Source organism: Talpa europaea (genome assembly GCF_964194135.1).
Source record: "Talpa europaea genome assembly, chromosome: 1".
NCBI classification, from domain to species: Eukaryota; Metazoa; Chordata; class Mammalia; order Eulipotyphla; family Talpidae; genus Talpa; species Talpa europaea.
Window position 1 is genome coordinate 115747006 of NC_140073.1, and position 17782 is coordinate 115764787.

General features: G+C 35.1%; 1 protein-coding gene across 4 annotated transcripts in view; it reads right to left on the reverse strand.

Moving 5' to 3' along the window:
• The window catches only part of ZNF385B (zinc finger protein 385B), a gene marked incomplete at both ends in the record, with an annotated part of 271533 nt that overhangs the window by 73893 nt on the left and 179858 nt on the right, over positions 1-17782 (reverse strand). For 3 of the 4 annotated variants that reach the window (XM_084250570.1, XM_084250568.1, XM_084250569.1), the window contains one exon: positions 10417-10555. In XM_084250570.1, the coding sequence (XP_084106696.1) occupies positions 10417-10555 (139 nt within the window). Of the gene's footprint in view, positions 1-10416; positions 10560-17782 lie in introns of all 4 variants that reach the window. The other variant, XM_084250567.1, reaches the window with a different exon arrangement.

Below are 17782 nucleotides of genomic sequence, written 5' to 3' on the forward strand. Positions count from 1 at the left end.
GCTCAGCGAAATAAGCCAGAAAGAAAAAGAAAAATACCGGATGGTCTCACTCATAGCAGGAATCTAGAAAACTTAAATAAGGGACCAGGAAAATGAATAACTATAAGAAAGTGAAAATCAAAATCAACAAAAAACTATGAACCAGAGACACTTTTAGGGGGGCGGGGGCGGGAGGGGAGGGATTGGGGTCAGAATGGGGGGGCTGCAATTGTATGGGGAATATAAAAATAAAATTTATTATTAAAAAAAATGTATCTAGTTTGCTAATATTTTGGCCAGGGACATGGCATCAAGGTTTCCTAATGAAGCAATGGAGAAAACCTTCATGAACCACATAGCAGATTGTCATGAAACACAAAATCCCCTAGAATGTTCATTAAATGTTTTAATGATATGAAACAACCATCATTAGTATTTATATTTTATCTACTTATGAATATTTTCAGAAATGTTTCTGAATTATTGTTTTCTATTCTGAAATGCAGCCTATTAGGATGCTTGAGATTTTGAATTTGCAGAACACATCTGAGATTATTGTTCATTCTTCTGTCTCCCCCTTCCAACACATTTATATATAGGATAAACACCTATATCTAACAACATAGGTTATGTTACATCATGTAAAAGATTTTGTATAATTAGCAATCACCAAATTTCCACTTCACAATAGAACAATATCACAATAACAATTGTTGGTAGTTATCAAACCACTGCTGTCTGAATGGCCTCTGAAAACTAGGGTTAAAAGCTGGTCTCTGGAAATCAATCATGCTCTCGGGGAAGAAGAATATTTCAGTGATATGAAAGCTGAAATGGAGACTATAATCTTTTGTGATTACCCTCAAGGCCAAAGCCAACGCAAAAAGGAGTCTATGAATTGCTGATAATTTCCTGTGATGACCGATTCCCAGGAAATTCTGATAATACTCTTGCTCTGTAAGAAAATGACAGCTCCCCAGAAGTGTAGCTTTCAAAGAACTCCACATCTGGGTGTTACAATGCTTCTTTAGAAGCTACTCACACATTAAAGGGCCAAGCCTATGAGGCAGCATCTCACTCGGAAGACAATGGAGGTCTGACTGCATAAGGAGGAATGAGCTGTGTGTTACAGGCTGTCTTTCTAGAAAGTTCTTTATATGAAGGAATTGATTTAAAATGGTCCTCTTTTAAATATTCTCTGCCCACCAGAAGTCTAAACACAATAGCATTTCTCTGCTGTTTGTAATAGCTATGGAGCTATGAACATATTCACTCTCATAATCTTTAAAGTTTTATTGAAGCTGATATTTGTATTCTGGAAAAAAAATAGTTTTCAAAGATATGTACATACCCTAAAGATCTTTATAATATTTAGGGGTAGAATATAAAGCTATTAATCTTTTTTGAGTAAACATCAAATTTACATTAGATGCCACTGCTCAGAAATCAGATTAAGTGGGTGTTTCTAGTATGATTGGCAATTTCAATTCAGAAAAAAGATGGAGGCAGGGTAAAGGCAGATTCATTAAGTCAAAGCTCAAAGGATTTTTGAAATAAATGTCCATTATCAACACTTGAAGGACAAGTCAATATTTTGAATACTATGAGTTTAAAATAGTTTTCAACATTGCCATTTTTAACCATGTGAGTCTGATTAGTAAATCAAGTGATAATGAAGATTTCATGTTTGGAAGACAACATTATATTAAAAATGAAATAGAAAGCATCATTTTGTTTCAGGAGTCAAAGAGAATGTGTCATCAGGGTTAAGTCTCAGCACTATGAAGCCATCAGCAGCCACTGCAGCACAAGTTGGATCCCTTGCCAGGGAGAAACCACATGGCTCAGCAGACCTCTCCTGTCTCACCTGCTGCTCCTCACAGCAGTGTATTTCAGTCAATCTGCCTGTTCTGCTCCCCACTGCCTCTGGTGAGTCCTATCACACACCCCCACCACTACTGCCTCCTCTGGCCTATACCCCAGCTCTTGTATGCATAAATAAAATAAATCTTTAAAAAAAAGATAATGTGTCATTTGACTGTTCTTAAGTTCAGAATATCTTTGTATGTAGCCTTTAAAATCTAAATATAGTTGAAGATAAACAAAAAAATGGAATCCAACCAAACCCATTAGAGTTATAGTCTCTCCCCATTCCTGATCCAAATTTAGTTGCAGTGCTTCTTCACTTCTTTTAGGTCAGGTGATACTGATTTTTAAGTATGTCCCTTGCAGTTTCATTCAGCTAACATAAATTGAGCACCTGTTTGGTACCAGACATGACTAAACCACAGTGTAAATTTCTAAAATTTAAAAACTAGGATTTAGCCATATGTATATCCTTAGCATCTGTCTTAATTAGGACTGCTCTAATGCAGTCAGCTCCAGTGATAAAGATAACTTTATTATGCAATTGTTTAGGAAGCAGAGATCAAAGTTATAGAAATATTAATAAAATATTATTAAAAAGAATAGAGTTTTGGTTTTAAGAGTCCTTTTATAAACATTATTACATTTGCTATTCGTGGGTACTTTACACTATTAAAAACAGCATAGTGATATGTTATCAGGTTCTGTTTTTTTCACAGACTCTCACTAAATTCCTGACATTTTCTAAATATCCAGTCATACCATCAATGATATATGTGGCTTAATTTATATGTGGGTATGTAAAAAGAATTAATTGTTGACTGTCTTTAAAATATGCAAAATCCTCCAATACTAGAATTCATGTAAGTAAGATATATTGTTCCTATAGTTTGTTTTTCATCTTATTTCCAACATCAGAACATTAAAAGGAGGGTAAAAAAATGTAAATTGACAGCTAAGTCTGTGAAAAAAAGTAATTTTCCACAATTCCTTCTGTGTTCCGCAAAGATGCTAAAATTTCACAGATTGCTAAATAGCACTCCATCTTTAGCACTTTTTCATGGCAATTATAAAAGTAAAGGGACTGGAACATTCCAAGATATGTTTGCATATAAGAATATAAGAATCTAAGGGGAAAGAATGTAAGAATCTATAGGAAAGAAGAAAACCCAGTCTGTGCTATTGGATGGGTCCCCAAACTTTTGATAAATGTGATTACCGCTGTCAATGCGCATCGAGGAACAAATTTAGAAATATCTTTTTTGTCTGTGGGAATGAGCTGTACAATAATATTTTGCTTTTTTAATGTTTATTAAGATTTCTACTTTATCACGGGCACATAAATCTTTGGTCACTGAAAGAATTTTAAGAACAAGGTTGTTGTGGTTTCTTAATTAACTGAAGATTTATTAAGATTAAATTAAACTTTTTTTCAGAAAAGAGCCTGACATAAACACTTTTTTTCAAGTTGACTCTACTCTTGAAAAATGCTGACCTGGGATAACGCCAGGACTGAAGACCTGTCTTGCCAGAAAATTTGATGTGCCCTCCAAGTACACATAATCCTTGAAACTCTAGCACTAAAGATGAGGCCCCAGAGCTATGTGAGGTTGAGACCAGGGTAATGAAAGTGACACACAAGAGGACATAGTGGGTGGGACTGAGGGTGCCTCTTTTTTGGGGCTCCTAAAATTTTGTGTTCCCTCACCTTATAAGGGTTCATCAAAGTCTTAATCTGATGTTTCTTGGCAGCTTCTTTCACTTGCATTGACTATGCACTATGAGCAGAACCTCTTATGTTATGATGAATTGTACAAGAAGAGGATGCAATTCCTACTAGACAGCAGTAGGCAGCTTCTGTCTTAAGCTTCTGACAGAAGCTGCCTACTGCTGCCTACTGCCTACTGCTACTATAACACTACCTTAGCACAATGACCTGCACATGTAGATATTCCGTAAGTAGTTGTGAATGAATGCCTTTTCTGAGACTCTCTGAACAAATAATTTAATTACATGTGACCACACATGTAAGTATACATGTAGACATACATATATACCACATGAATGGTATCTCACATATTCTAAAAGGGTCTTAAGAGTAGACAACAGGGAGATTTAAGGACAAAATCTTTAGTAGGTAAATCATGAGATTTATCTAAAGAGATCAGGAGTTAAATTTTAAAATGACATGCTTGTGATTTGAAGAGGAGAGGGATCAACAGTACAGTGGTCACTGTATAGTTTTATTTTCCTCCCATTGGTTATATTTAGATCATTTTTCTCTGTATTGTATTTAATAGGGATGTAAAATTTTCTAGGCAAGAATCTATGTTTAAATAATTGTGTAAAATCTTTGTTCCAGATTTCAAAGATTTCCCATGGCCATCTTTTTCTTATGATCTAAGGAATATAGTTGCTGACTTTCCTAAGTATGAAAAGAGGCAATGATCCTTTGCTTTCTTCAAGTAAATTTGAGAAACCATGGAAAATTTCAACTTGGAATATTTTAATACCATGTTTCTTTAGAATAGATAAATGAATATGACCCTTCAAAATATTCCAAGAATACCACAAAATAAACATTCAGCCATATTATCTTTTTTATTTGGGATGTATGTGCCATTTTAAGCTGTTGGATATACAATATCTTAAGATATACAATTTCTTAAGAATATATAACTTTTAAATGACATCAAAGCACTAGCATAAAAAAGAAGACCTAAATGGCAAAGATTCATATTTGGGTTGTATTAGTATTTTACTTAAAATCAAATACAAGAAAAAATATGTATCCAAATACTTAAATAAGGACTTCATTAAATAGATCAAAGTATTAAAGGCAGGTAAAAAAGCCAAATCTTCTTTCTTCAGGTTTCCTTAAAATTACACCTCATGAGCAACAGGCATGACTTAGCCAAGTAAATGTGATCTTGATGCAAAATTTCTTTTTGACTTCCTTAAAAAATACATTATTACTTCTACTCCAAGAAAGAAAAAATTTAAATTCTCATTGATATTGCCAAACTATGACTCTTAAACCCAGAATGTGAAAATAAATGATAAACCTATAGATCATTTCACAACTGGCCATGAGTGATTCAAAGGCTCACAGGGCAATTTGGGACTCTATACTTTTAGAAATAATCTTTACTCTGCTCCATGTATTGTTCATGAGTCAGGAAGAGATAATTTCAAGGTAGGTATTATAGATCGGACTATTTTTCACAAAATTGAGGTAGATTACTAAGACTCTTGCAGTAAAGCAGCAGTGACCTCCATTATGTTTTCTTCACATTCCTGGAGAGCAGTTGTAAAAACATGGCAGTACTCACAAAGACTTTTGAAACAAAGAGGAATGGACAATGCCCATTAATTTGCAGAGGAACTGACAGATTACTGTGGTCTTGAGGTATCCCTTAATATAGCTATAGTGCTGGAGAGGTGCACCTATGCACCTATGCTTGTACCCAATATGTGGCTGTTGAAAGGAAATTTTATATACTTATCACATGCGATATATAGATTGCATATGTTTCCTAGTCTGCCACAACAAAGTACCAAATACTGGGTGGCTTAAGTAGCAGAAATTCATTTTTTCACAATTCTGGAGGCTAGCATCCCAGATCTGGAAGCCAACATGGTCAGAATCTGTTGAGAGTTTTCATCTTGATTTATAGATGGCTGCCTTATATGTCATTACATGGAGAGAGGACAAGCTCTCTGGGGTGAGGGGAGACGGTGCCTCTTCTTTAAGGCCATTTATTCCATTATCTGGGTCTGGGCACCACCCTTATGACTTCATCTAGCCCTAATTCCTCTTAAAGGTCCCATCTCACTTGGGTGTTAGATATTCATATATTAATCTGGGAAGGTTCATATGGTTTGTGTATGTGTCTTCTATAAGGATTTATCATATTAACCCTGATACATTCCTCATGATAAGTATGCAACTTATTTAAATTCTAAAGAAGTCTCTTCCTAAGGGGAATTAAACAGCAAGTATTATGCCTATACCAGATGTTAAATACAAAGTGTAGCTGGGTTAAATGATGATAAAAGTTGTATCTACAATAAAGGAGATGGGAGGTTTTAATTTTAATAGGAGAGATTATTGAACAGATTTTGGCAGTTACCAAAATTTATGCATTAACTAAAGGATGACCATGGAGCATCTGCCAAGTTTAAAGTGATTAACAAAATAATGAAAATAGCACTACTAGTATAAAAAAAATTCTTTATGGTTTCTTGAACATGTAAACTTGAGTAACTATTTTCACTTTGCCTGTATTTCTTGGTTTTTACTATTCTCTTGCTTTTTCTAGTCTATTTATGCTCATAAGTTTCCTGGGGACTAGGAAATTTTTGTTTTATTTATTTAGTTTATCCTCTTCCCCAAACCTAGCACTCTTCTGTGAATATATTATGTTTTCAGTAAAATTCAACAAATAGTGACTTTGTTAAGTAAATGCTTTTAAGAGTAGGGTCTGGGAGAAGGAATATAGTAAATACTTGCAAAACTTTCATGCCATCCACACACAGAAAGCCAGAACTATAACTGGTGAACAGTTTATAACTAATTACTGTCTTCAAATTAAAAAAAGGATGATGATAGTTCTCAGGAAAATAAAAGCAAACTGGACTTAATACTTTTACTTAGAAAGGGCTCTTAAGCGCTTTTGCTGGATGTGGAGATGGGGGAAAACCATTGAAATCCAGCAGCTGAGCCCTCTTCCTCTGTCCTTTTCTCACTTCCTCCACCCTCTCCTTCAAAAAAGTTTTATTGAACTCCTGTGCCAGACACCAAGCACACAAAAATGACAAGATATAACCCCTCTGCTCAGGGATCTGACATTTTAAGTGAAGATAGATAATCATGTAATTAGAATGTGGTGTGGCAACTTCTATAATGGAAGTAGTCTGGAAGCTTGTTGGAAATACAGAGGATGGAAACTTCATTCAGATTTGAAGAGTCACAGAAGACTTCCCACATTTAAGTTAAGCCCTGAATGACAAACAGTGGAAGGCGGGGGTCTCAGTGATGGAAATAAGCATTATTGGGTAGCCAGGCAGAGAAGCCTATTACACTTTAGATATAAAGATCAAGATCTTTAAAAATTTATGTCTTGGTTTGCACAGTCTTTTACCTATAAGCGGATCAAAACAGTCCCGCTATAAAATACAACTGCTGAAGTACAGTGTTAACATCATCATTCTCCAGACGTGCATCCTTGACACATAGCCCATCATAAATTATCTGTGATCCAAACTCCATCTTTGTCTGTATGACTCTTTATAACTCTGCTTGGACACAAATTATTTGCTTATTCCTTATATACACACTGAAAGAGATTTTGTCAGTGCGGAATATAAGACAACTACTAAATTAAACTCTTCATTGTGTACAATTTAGAAGAGAACAGGCACCTATTTTGTTTTGGAATATGAAAGAATCTCACTTCATTCTTGCTATGTTTCTCATGAAACATTATCATGTTCCACCACAAAAACAAAAAGAAAAAATTGTTTTTTATATAGCTATGTATATATATACATATATAATTTAAATTTACTTATACAGCAAAGCTTCAAAACCCCAAAATTTTCAGTTATAGTCTCAGAGTACAGTGTTTTCATTCTTCTGATAATAATTCTGAATTAAAATGTATTTCTTATATCTACTCATAGTACTCTTGATTAATAAAGTGATTATAATAGCTTTCACCTTGGTTTACAAAGAACAAGGGAACTAGTAAGTAGCATATACTTTTAAAATTTGTTAACAAAAAATTATAACTTTTAAAAATATATTCTGCTTCACAGACTGTAGAGGTTTATTTTACACATTCAAAAAAGCTTTTCCTTTCTCTACTTAATGATTCTACTGAAAATTGTCTACTATGCTTCCAAAAAAGAGCACAAAAGATTTCTGATTGAGCTTTGTTCACAGTGAATGAGGTGGGAGGTGACATAGACCAAAAGAACCATAGAAAAGCCAGAACATGAGTTTTAAAGTTAGAAGATTCTAATTCAAGTCTTATTTCTTCCTTCCTAACTCTTTCCTTCTCTAAACAATAGGAATAATAGTCAACTAAAGTGTTATAAGATCTGAGTTTTTGAAGGATGTAAAATCACAAATAAGCTAAGTTTGTGTAATTATTGTTATTAGTGACGCAAAAATTCTTTCCTGGGAAAATATGGACAGCGATTTTTATGAAATTGCCCTAGGAAATATGTTGGATGAATTGTACACTAAAATGGAAAAGTCTATGGAAAAAGGATTAAAATCACTGAAAGTGCAATTCAGTGAAAAATCAAAGTGACCCACTATCTTGCAAGTTCTTTTATTTTGGCATGATAGAGGATTCTGCTTGTGAGATCTTAATTTTTAATCATACTCTCAAAGTATATAATACTCTGTCTGACAAAAGCCTTGGTTATACTGTAGAAACAGTAGAAAAATTATTTCATGTAGTTTTTTGCTCCATTCTTGACCTTGACAGAAGGTAATTTAATTTGAAAATTACAAGTTTATTTTTCTTTCAAGAATGAAAAAAAGTGAGCTGTTGTTAGTAGAGTAATTCTTTGGTTTTTCTTATACCTACCTTAAACTTAATTTCTAGCTACGGTAAATAAGTTAGGCAGCAAGAAGGCAAGTTAGTATACCTCTAAGCCATATACATTAATAATTCATTATGAAACTGCCTTTTTATCTTAAAAAATTTTGTGAAAAAGTTCTTTCCAATTTCATTTTATAGGCCTGAAGAACAGATAGTTATATGTAAGACATTCTGATAATTGAAAGAAGTGGACTTAGATAATAGTGTAATTAGATGACCACAGTTGTGAAAAGGCAACTGTGATTGGGTTATTAGGTATGTACATTTCATATTTCTAGAAGGGGACTGGAAAGATGACCAGAAGGATGCAAATCAGCTGCTCAGGGCAATTTCCTCTATTAAAGGAATTAAGTATGTACACAGGGACAGGGAATGGTAACTTTCACATTTTGCTTTCAAAGTTAATGTTTAATTAGAATTTTTGAAACATGTATCTATGTATTGTGCTAAAAAAGAGAAGTGAACCACAGTAGGAACCAATTATTCTGTCCATATTGTTAGGTTGACTTCCAGATAGCGATTAGACTTCTGCAGTGGCTACAAACGCTGTTTTCCAAATGTACTTTAATAAAAACACAAATACTTAATGACTATCTAACAGTATAGTTTAATTCAGTTAAGTCTGGAATGTAGCATCCACATTTTGATAGAAGATAACATCAGCACGCTTAAGATCAAGTTTTCTGAAATGGCATGGGTGATGCTTTTGAGCAGTCACTCCTGATGGATTAATATGACCAGGGCAGACATGATTTATCTTTACTGAGATGCTCCACTGCACTAGAAATGATACTCAACTTTTATGCTTCTTTTTTTTAACTGCCTGCCTTGCCTCTAAAAGACCCAAAGAAGACAAAAACATACAACTGCTTACTTGCTAAGTTAAGGTCGGTGTTCTTTAAACAGTTGGCTGGACCCTTACCCTCTAATTACCTTATAATGCTAAGCCATGACAGAAGGCCTGTCAGCAGATTTTATTTACAACCCTTGAGGAAAAATCCTCTTGCTGTTTTCACTTCTTACAGAAGATAAATTTGCAAAAGGTAACATCCAAAGGTATTTCAGATGCTCACTGTCTGGAGGTGTTGATAATGCAATTCTTTTTCTTAATTATGGTATATTCTATAATGCTTTGTCACTCATGTAGCCCATCATGCCCCAACTGAGTGAATTTATTGATTGAAGAGATACAATTCGTGCAATCACTTGGAGTGTTTACCCTTTCTCATACTATAAACTTAGATTCTGGCTATGAAGTAATTTTATGCTGAATTCTACTGTTGAGAAAGATGCCACGCTCCACTAGACACACCTACAAAATGTCTTTCATCCAGATAAAGTAAGGCCAGCTGACCTGAATAAACACTATTGGTAATTATCAGAATTCACTAATATTTATCATATATTAAATATCATGTGTCAAAATATTATGCAAACAATACATAAAAACAGAGTTTCTTTTTTCTTTTACTAATAAACTAAGAATCACATAATCCACAACAGCTGCCAAATAAAAATTCTGTTTGTGTAAGAGTCTATCTAAAGTATCTCCCAAATAAAAATGTACTGAGGGAGATAAAGTATTCACTTTCCCCTTCAAGTAGTAGGGAAAAATCAATGTGGCTTGATATTTCTAAACTGTGTTGCTGAGCATGTGAACAGCATCCCAAAAGTGATATGGGTTCTCAGGCCAATGAAAAGTCTGTCAAAATCATACAAAGCAGCAAGTGAAAAGTCAACTGTGGAAATACTTGTAAAATAAATATGCTGGCTATTGTTTGGACTAACTCTCATGGGTGAATCACTATCTTTCATAATACCACTACGCAGTATAAACAATAAATGATCTAAAAGTATACATTTTAGAAACCGGTTACATCTTCAACTGTTCACAAATATAATAAAAGAAAGAAATTAAAGAGGGCACAAATAAAAGAAAACTGCATTTACTTACTGTGTTAAAATTTGGAAAGAGCCCAACAGCGGAATTACTGTCCATTGGAAAAGACATGAATGGTTTAATATCCAGTGAAGGCTGCATCATCAGGGTAGGTGTGCGCACCAGAGCAGGGAGGGTAGTAGTGTGGCATGTACTACCTGCCCAAAACAAACAAACAAAAAAAATGAATTCAATCTCTCACCCACATCCATATCCCTCCACAACCTACAACACAAAAATAACAGTGCTGAGCTGCAACTTGCAGGAAAGAAAGTTGCCCTGGAAGTGACTGGCACAGGAGGAAGAAATAAGAGCTAAAAGGGAGTAATCCTGCTCATTTTCTAAGACTGTGATTCAGAATGTGTCTGTATGGTAAGAACCAAAGACTCCTCTCACTCAGCTGAGATACATAGTACCCAGATTCTTGCCTGCAAGTGGGGCAGAATATTGTGGTGTTCAATCATTGCTGTTGATTAAAATGTAGGAGGAGGGGAGCAACCTCTTGAAATGGCATGCTCTTTACTATTCAGAATAACAGAATACTAGTAGACATGTTTTATACAAATTAGAGATAATTATTGGGTCTTTACAAGGAGAAGAAACCTTGGTCTCTTATAGTTATTGTCTGCTCCCAAGAATGTTATGACTCAAACTATTTGTTCTCTAAAAAAACAAGTGGAAATTTCTTCTTACTTTGAGGGAAATAGGTTGTCTAGATTTTGGATATCTAAATCTCTAAATCTAAAGAGAATCTAAAAGGAATGATTATAGTGTGGGTAAGAGCAGGGTATTGGGGGACACGGAAGAATCAGGACAGGAGCTCAAATTTTTGTCTTCAACTTCTATTTCTAATAAGTTTTACATTATTTTAGCACCTCTCCCTTTTAACAATTACATTAGCTGTCATCTCTTTAGATATCTGTTTTAGCACATGTGTAGGGGATTTAAAGCACTCTTTAGCAATAAGCATTTTTCTTCAATCTGTAGCCTCCAGAGCCTGCAGATAAGTAACTGCTGATGCAGATGGCTCACCAGGAGACAGGCTCTGGTAAGACTTTTTAAAAATATATATATAATAGCTTTATTGAGATAAAATTCACATACCAGAGAATTCACCCACTGTATCCAAGTGTACAACTCAATGTTTTTTAGCATATTCAAAGACTTGTGTAACTATCGCTACAATCAACTTTAGAACATTTTCATGACCCCTAAAAGAAACTCCATATCCATTTTAGCAGTCATTCCACATTTTCTCCCAAAACCCTCAGCTTCTGCCAACCACTAATTTATTCTCTGTCTGTATAGATCTCCTTATTCTGGACATTTCATTTAAATGAAATCATCTGAGTTTTTTGGCGAATATTTTCTTTCATTTGGCATAATGTTTCCAAGGTTCACTCCTGGTGCAGTGTAAGTTTTTTTGTATCTATCTATCTATCTATCTATCTATCTATCTATCTATCTATCTATCTGTCTATCTATCTATCTTCAGTTCTTTTAGGTATGTCTCTAAGTGTGGAATTGGGGATGGTTGTGTCACATGGTAATTATATAATTGATCCTTTTGAGAACTTCAAGAATGTTTTCCAAACAGCTGAAGCAATTTACATTTCCACTAGCAATGTATGAGTATTTCAATTTCTCCTGGCTTGTCCATATAGAACCTCATGTAACTATATGCCCTAATGCCCCTACTAACTTCAAGGAAAAATGAACATGGGAAAATGCCCCAACTATTAAAATGTCTACCAATGTTCTTATCGTGTTCCTGAATAATTAAAATCTTTATTTCAATGAATTTTTTGTAATGTATTTCCTTAAGAAAATCTGCATCATATTTCAAATCATTGCAGAACATTTTTAGCAATAGCATCCAGGGGACCTTCAACCTCATTTACATTGATCCTAAAAACAGAAAAAAGAATAGTGCCATCTAAAACATTTATCTGTAGTGGGAGTCTTTATATCTATGCCATTTGTCAGGGAATAGAGTATCAGTAAATGAGAGAAAGAAGCAAAAGAAGAGATCAAACAGTATTGTTTTTACTGATTTCCAAGTAAACACTCTGAACACAGCCTACCATTCACATAACCACCCTGTATTTAATTCCATGTTTCTTCTAATTAGTTAAGGTGACATTCATTGCCAACTTTGGAACTTATGGATTCAAGATGATGTACTATATCGATATGACAAACATTGCAGAGGCACTTATTAAAATATTTTAAAAACTTTCCTTTAAAATCTTAGCTAAATTGCAAAACAGATATTTCTTACATTAAAGCAGTGACTTTTTATAAGGTATAATTATTATTGTTGTTAAAAAAACTAAAACATAAAATGTATACCTTAGTATTCTACTTTAAAACTGCCTGGTGAACAAATGTATGATTTTGCCATGATGGATCTCCCAAAGCGAAGAAAAAAATTTTCTTCCCAAGCCTACAAATAGACACTCTGGTAATACTGTGTAATACATGGCCCCCTATGGGCCTGGTGAGAGTCACTTTGTACTAACAAACTCAAAGCAAATAGAATGCAGCAACTTGACAAACAGATTGCTCCATCAACAAAGGTCAGAATGCACAATGATCCTCCCTTACCCAATCAAATATCTATGCTAATAAAGACAAGGCTTGTGAACTACTTAGATGCCACCATTAATTAGCATAAAAAACTTAGCAGCTGTTTACCATTTAATTAGCATTTTAATGACAGACAATTTGCCATGTTAAACACAGATTGTTTTAAAGTACTGGTAGATCTTCTGAATAAATATAAACTATGCTTTCATCAATTCCCTCACCTCAGCCTTGTGCTTTTCACTTTGAAACATGCTTTTTAATATTTCTTCACCAAGAGGAACACTTCAAAGGAAGTTTTTCCAAAGGAGAAATGAACGGGGAAAAAGTGCATTTTTTGCACAGGTTAGTTCATGCTTTGATCCCTCTGCCACCTTATTTTAGATTATACTGTTGCTGCTGCTGCTGTTCAGAGGCATTTCTTCTCACCTCAGAATACACCAATGCCAGGATGCAGAAATTTGGTGAAAATGCATTGCATCCTGCAAGAAAACACTTAATATCTCTAAAGCTCAAGGATTCCAAGAAATAAATAGGGTTGAAAATATAATGAGCAGGTTTGTAAACACAAAGGGTGGTTTGGGACAGGACCAACTTTTGTCTTTTGTGTGTCAACCTTATATAAGATACCTGCTTTAGCTACTTCTGTTTCAACGCATAGGATATAATCTTGTATATATCACAATGAATCAGTTCAAAACAGTGTTCCAAACCTCATTTGAAAACAAAGTACTTTACAGCACTTGATGTACACATATTTATCTAAATGTTCTAAAATTAAATACATACACAGGCATGCATACCACAAAGATCTAACAGTCACCACTCTTGCCACAGAAATTCCACAGGTTCATGTACTCTCTTATAAGAATACACTTGTATTCTTCCATAAATTTAATTTTGATGGTAAATCTAAGTTGTATTCCTCTATAACTATGAAAATAAGAATATGTGAAAGACAACTCACTACTGTGATTATAAAGAAAACTATTATTTCAGCCAACTGTCTCTGTAACATAATAGGTACTTTATTATGTCAACGGTTTATGTCATAATCCATCACAATAAAGCCTCATTTGAGGATCAGGTGACGATGAAATTGCTGCTTTAGTCTTTGACCTTTAGAAATATAATCTTGAAGGTCTATTTAGGTGATACCCTTGAGGCTTCTGTACTGGCAAGAAATATTGGGGTGAGGCCAGAGGCACTGTGATGAAAGAATTCATTAGAGACAGAGTGAAGAACAGAAAAGGTGGATTTGTTGAAATATACTTTTTTTTTAACTGTAGTAGTATTTTTCAAAAAATTTTTATTTATTTTTTACATTGTTCATTTTTAAACAATATTTGCTTCCCCCGCCCCTCCCACCATATAGTCCCCACAGAATTTCCTTCAGCACCCGAAGTAAGAAAGCAGGTGAAAATGGAGTATAATACACTTCTCTTAGTTTTCCCTAATACTACGTTATTTGCTGGGATATCTAGTCTTAGGCATTGATCTTTGACACAAAATGTATCCTGGCCCTGCTTCCCCGTTCACGGAGGAAATGATCAGGTCTTTTGGTCTGGTACCCTATTAGCAGCTTTATCAATTCCCTTATCTATTCAAACTACCCAAACCTGTGGGCTGGGCAAAGAGTGGGGGCTTAATTTTACCTTATTAAATGGTTACCCTGGCAGCTTCCTAGCGGGTCATTTTTTTGGAACCATAACTCAAACAAACATACTTCAGCTTTAGAAAGGCAAATCTGCATGGGAAAGGATTTATAAAATGAACTAAAATCTGTCTGTCTCTCGCCTTACCTACCTATCTTTCTTATAAACCCTGAAGTATTTCCTTTTTATGCCACTATTATGTGTGTCTGCTTTAGTGAGTATTAAAATTAAAAAAGTATAAAAATCTGTTGGGGGTGTAACAGGGTGGTCCTCAGGGAAAGGGGAGGTTCCAGGCTCCCTGTCTCACCCAAGGGATGGTGGAGCTGAGCAGGGAGGAGAAGCTGGAGAGGAGACTGGGGAAGGAAGGAAGCAGGATGGAGAGGAAGGAGACCTGGAGGAGGCACATGGAGCAGAGAGAAGTGAAGAAGCTTTGCTTGCTTCTTAGCCTTGGACTGGTACCAGGGACTTGGAGGACATGGAAGGAGATATTTGAAACAGGTGTGCGTCAGAGACCTATGGGAAGGTTAACAATGGCAGCATTTATCTTGATTTTGATTTTGCTCATTTCCTTCCAGGCTTGTGTGGCCTTTTCTGCCTCTTTCCTATGAGTTCCCACCAGAAGGTGATTTAGACTTATGGCAAGCTTTTGGGCCTCAGTGGCCCTGCTTTGGGCCAATGCTGTTTGGGTGGGCATTTACCCATGAGGGGATGGGTAACTCTGGGTGCTTGATTGGAAACTATTTTATCTAGTCTTTCCCTTTTCTTGTCTTTATTGCACACTAATTGTATTAAAATTCTTTTCCATTAAAGGTCTTACACTCTAGAGTAGGTCTTGATGTGGTGGGTCTAGAACCTATTTAAAGCAGGCTGGTTGGGGGTTCAGGGGTACCCCTCACCCTGTCCAGTAAAAGGGGAGACAATGTCAATTGCAGCACCCTCAAAGGTTTATTTAAAGGAATTAAAACGAGATGCATTTCAGATTTTCCACCAAACTTGTTTTTGTCTTTTCACTGCTTTTCTGTTGCCTTTAGACTGAGTAACTTTCACTCTTACCAGTACAATCACCAACCAATATCACCTCTATTCTCTTCAATTTCCATTCTTTTACCACTTTATCATGTAGGGAAACCAATTTACCAAGAGACCAGGAAGCCTAGCCATTAGGAGGTGGCTATTGATATGCTAAGATATGCTATTGATACAGGGTATGGCTTCTGAAAAGGCCACAAATCATAAGAGATAATACTTTATAGTGCATACAATGTGACTAGAGTCTATCCTAAGCATATTACATCTTTGCACATATGTATACAGACCTATAAATATGTTTGTGTGTGTATATATATATTTATTTCTATATACTAAATTACATATCACTATATAAATTTAAAATAACTATTATATATTAAAGATATACTCATATATATGTCAAATTAATATAGTCATAAGTACATATATTAACAATAACCCAATAAAGAAGGTATTGTTATTAGGCCCATTTTACAAATAATAAACTGAGGCACAGAGAGCTTAAGCCCAACTTCACACAGTTTATATATGCAGAGGGAAGAATTCAAACTCAGGCAATATGACTACTCCATTCTGTTCTTTGCTACAAGCTTTTGGTATTAAACTGCCCACCTGAAAACACTTCAGTTATATAGACACATTCTCCAACTGTAGATAGAAGCATTTTCCCATCAAACTACGAGATTTTTTTTTTTAAGATCTATTTATTTATGCATACAAGAATTGAGGTACAGGCCAGAAGTGTGGAGGATGAGAGGATTAACCAGAGACAGAGTGGGGAGCAGAACAGGCAGATCTACTGAAATACAGTGCTGAGGGGAGCAGCAAGTGAGGCAGGAGGTCTGCTGCGCCATGTGGGTAGCTCCCTGGCTGGGGAGAGAACTCATGCTGCAGTGACTGCAGATAGTTTCATGGGTTGTGTCTTAACCCCTTGTGCCACCAGGAAGGCCCCAAACTAAGGGATTTAAAATGGACCCCTTTGCAGTTGGGAATTAGTTGAAACTTAAATTTGACCTTATCGTACTATCTGATACTAAAATAACTGTAATATGTAAGATTTAAAAATGTACTATAAGGTCTGCTTTTAGATCTCATTTATTTATCTAAAATACTTTCCCCCAAATAGCAGTGTTATTTAATTCAATAGATAGTTGCGGGGGGGCGGCTGTTCAAAATACAGTGCTGTCAGTTAGGGGCATTATAAATTGAGTGAGATGGAATTTCAGCTTTTAAGAGAAGAAAATAACAATTACTACCATTTGGTGATAAGTTATTTGTGTCCAGGATTTAATACAATAATATAAAGTTTGTATTACTATCCCCGTTTCATAAATGAGAAGGGGGAGGCTTCAAGAGATTAAGATCACTTAGATGTAGTAGGGCCTGTGTCCACATTCCTGTTCATCTGACTCTAAAATCCATGCCATCATCCTATACAAAAGCTATATATATAAAGTTGTTTCATGAAAAAGATCCTGTCATCAAATACACTTATAAAATGCTGGCTTCAACCAAGTTTAAAACAGTTCTTTTTTTGCAAGACATCTCAGAGCTTTTAATATACTAACAGGCACTGTGAAAATCTAGGAAGATATAATTTCTACCCACAGTTTTTGGAGCATGAATCAATTCTTCACCCTCCCCCCCAAAGCTTCTGGGTTGAGCATGACACTAAGGCATGTCCTTCAGGAAGGATAGTTTTATTCACATTAAAAGTATCAATTTAGGAGAAATATAACTTCTGAACTACCATTTTCTTGTACATCAGGGAATAGTGATTTTACTTCTTTTTATGTCTTTTTTCTTTTCTATAAATTGGAGGAAATAAGGGTACCTATATCATGGGACTGGTATGATAACTAATTGAGATTTTTCTATGCGTTACCTGATCCAATACCTGACACAGAGCAGGTGTTTAGTAAGCTTCAGTTACTGTTGTTAGTAACAATTCCTACTCCTCTGACTCAATGCTGTATCTCAAGAGAGCATATAGTTTATGCTTCTAAAAAAGCAGGATATGTCAGGAATCACATAAAATGTTAAAGAGGGTGAAGAAGGAAGGAAATTATATCTGGTTAGAAGCTGGATTCATAAGTGTTTCCATAGTGAGC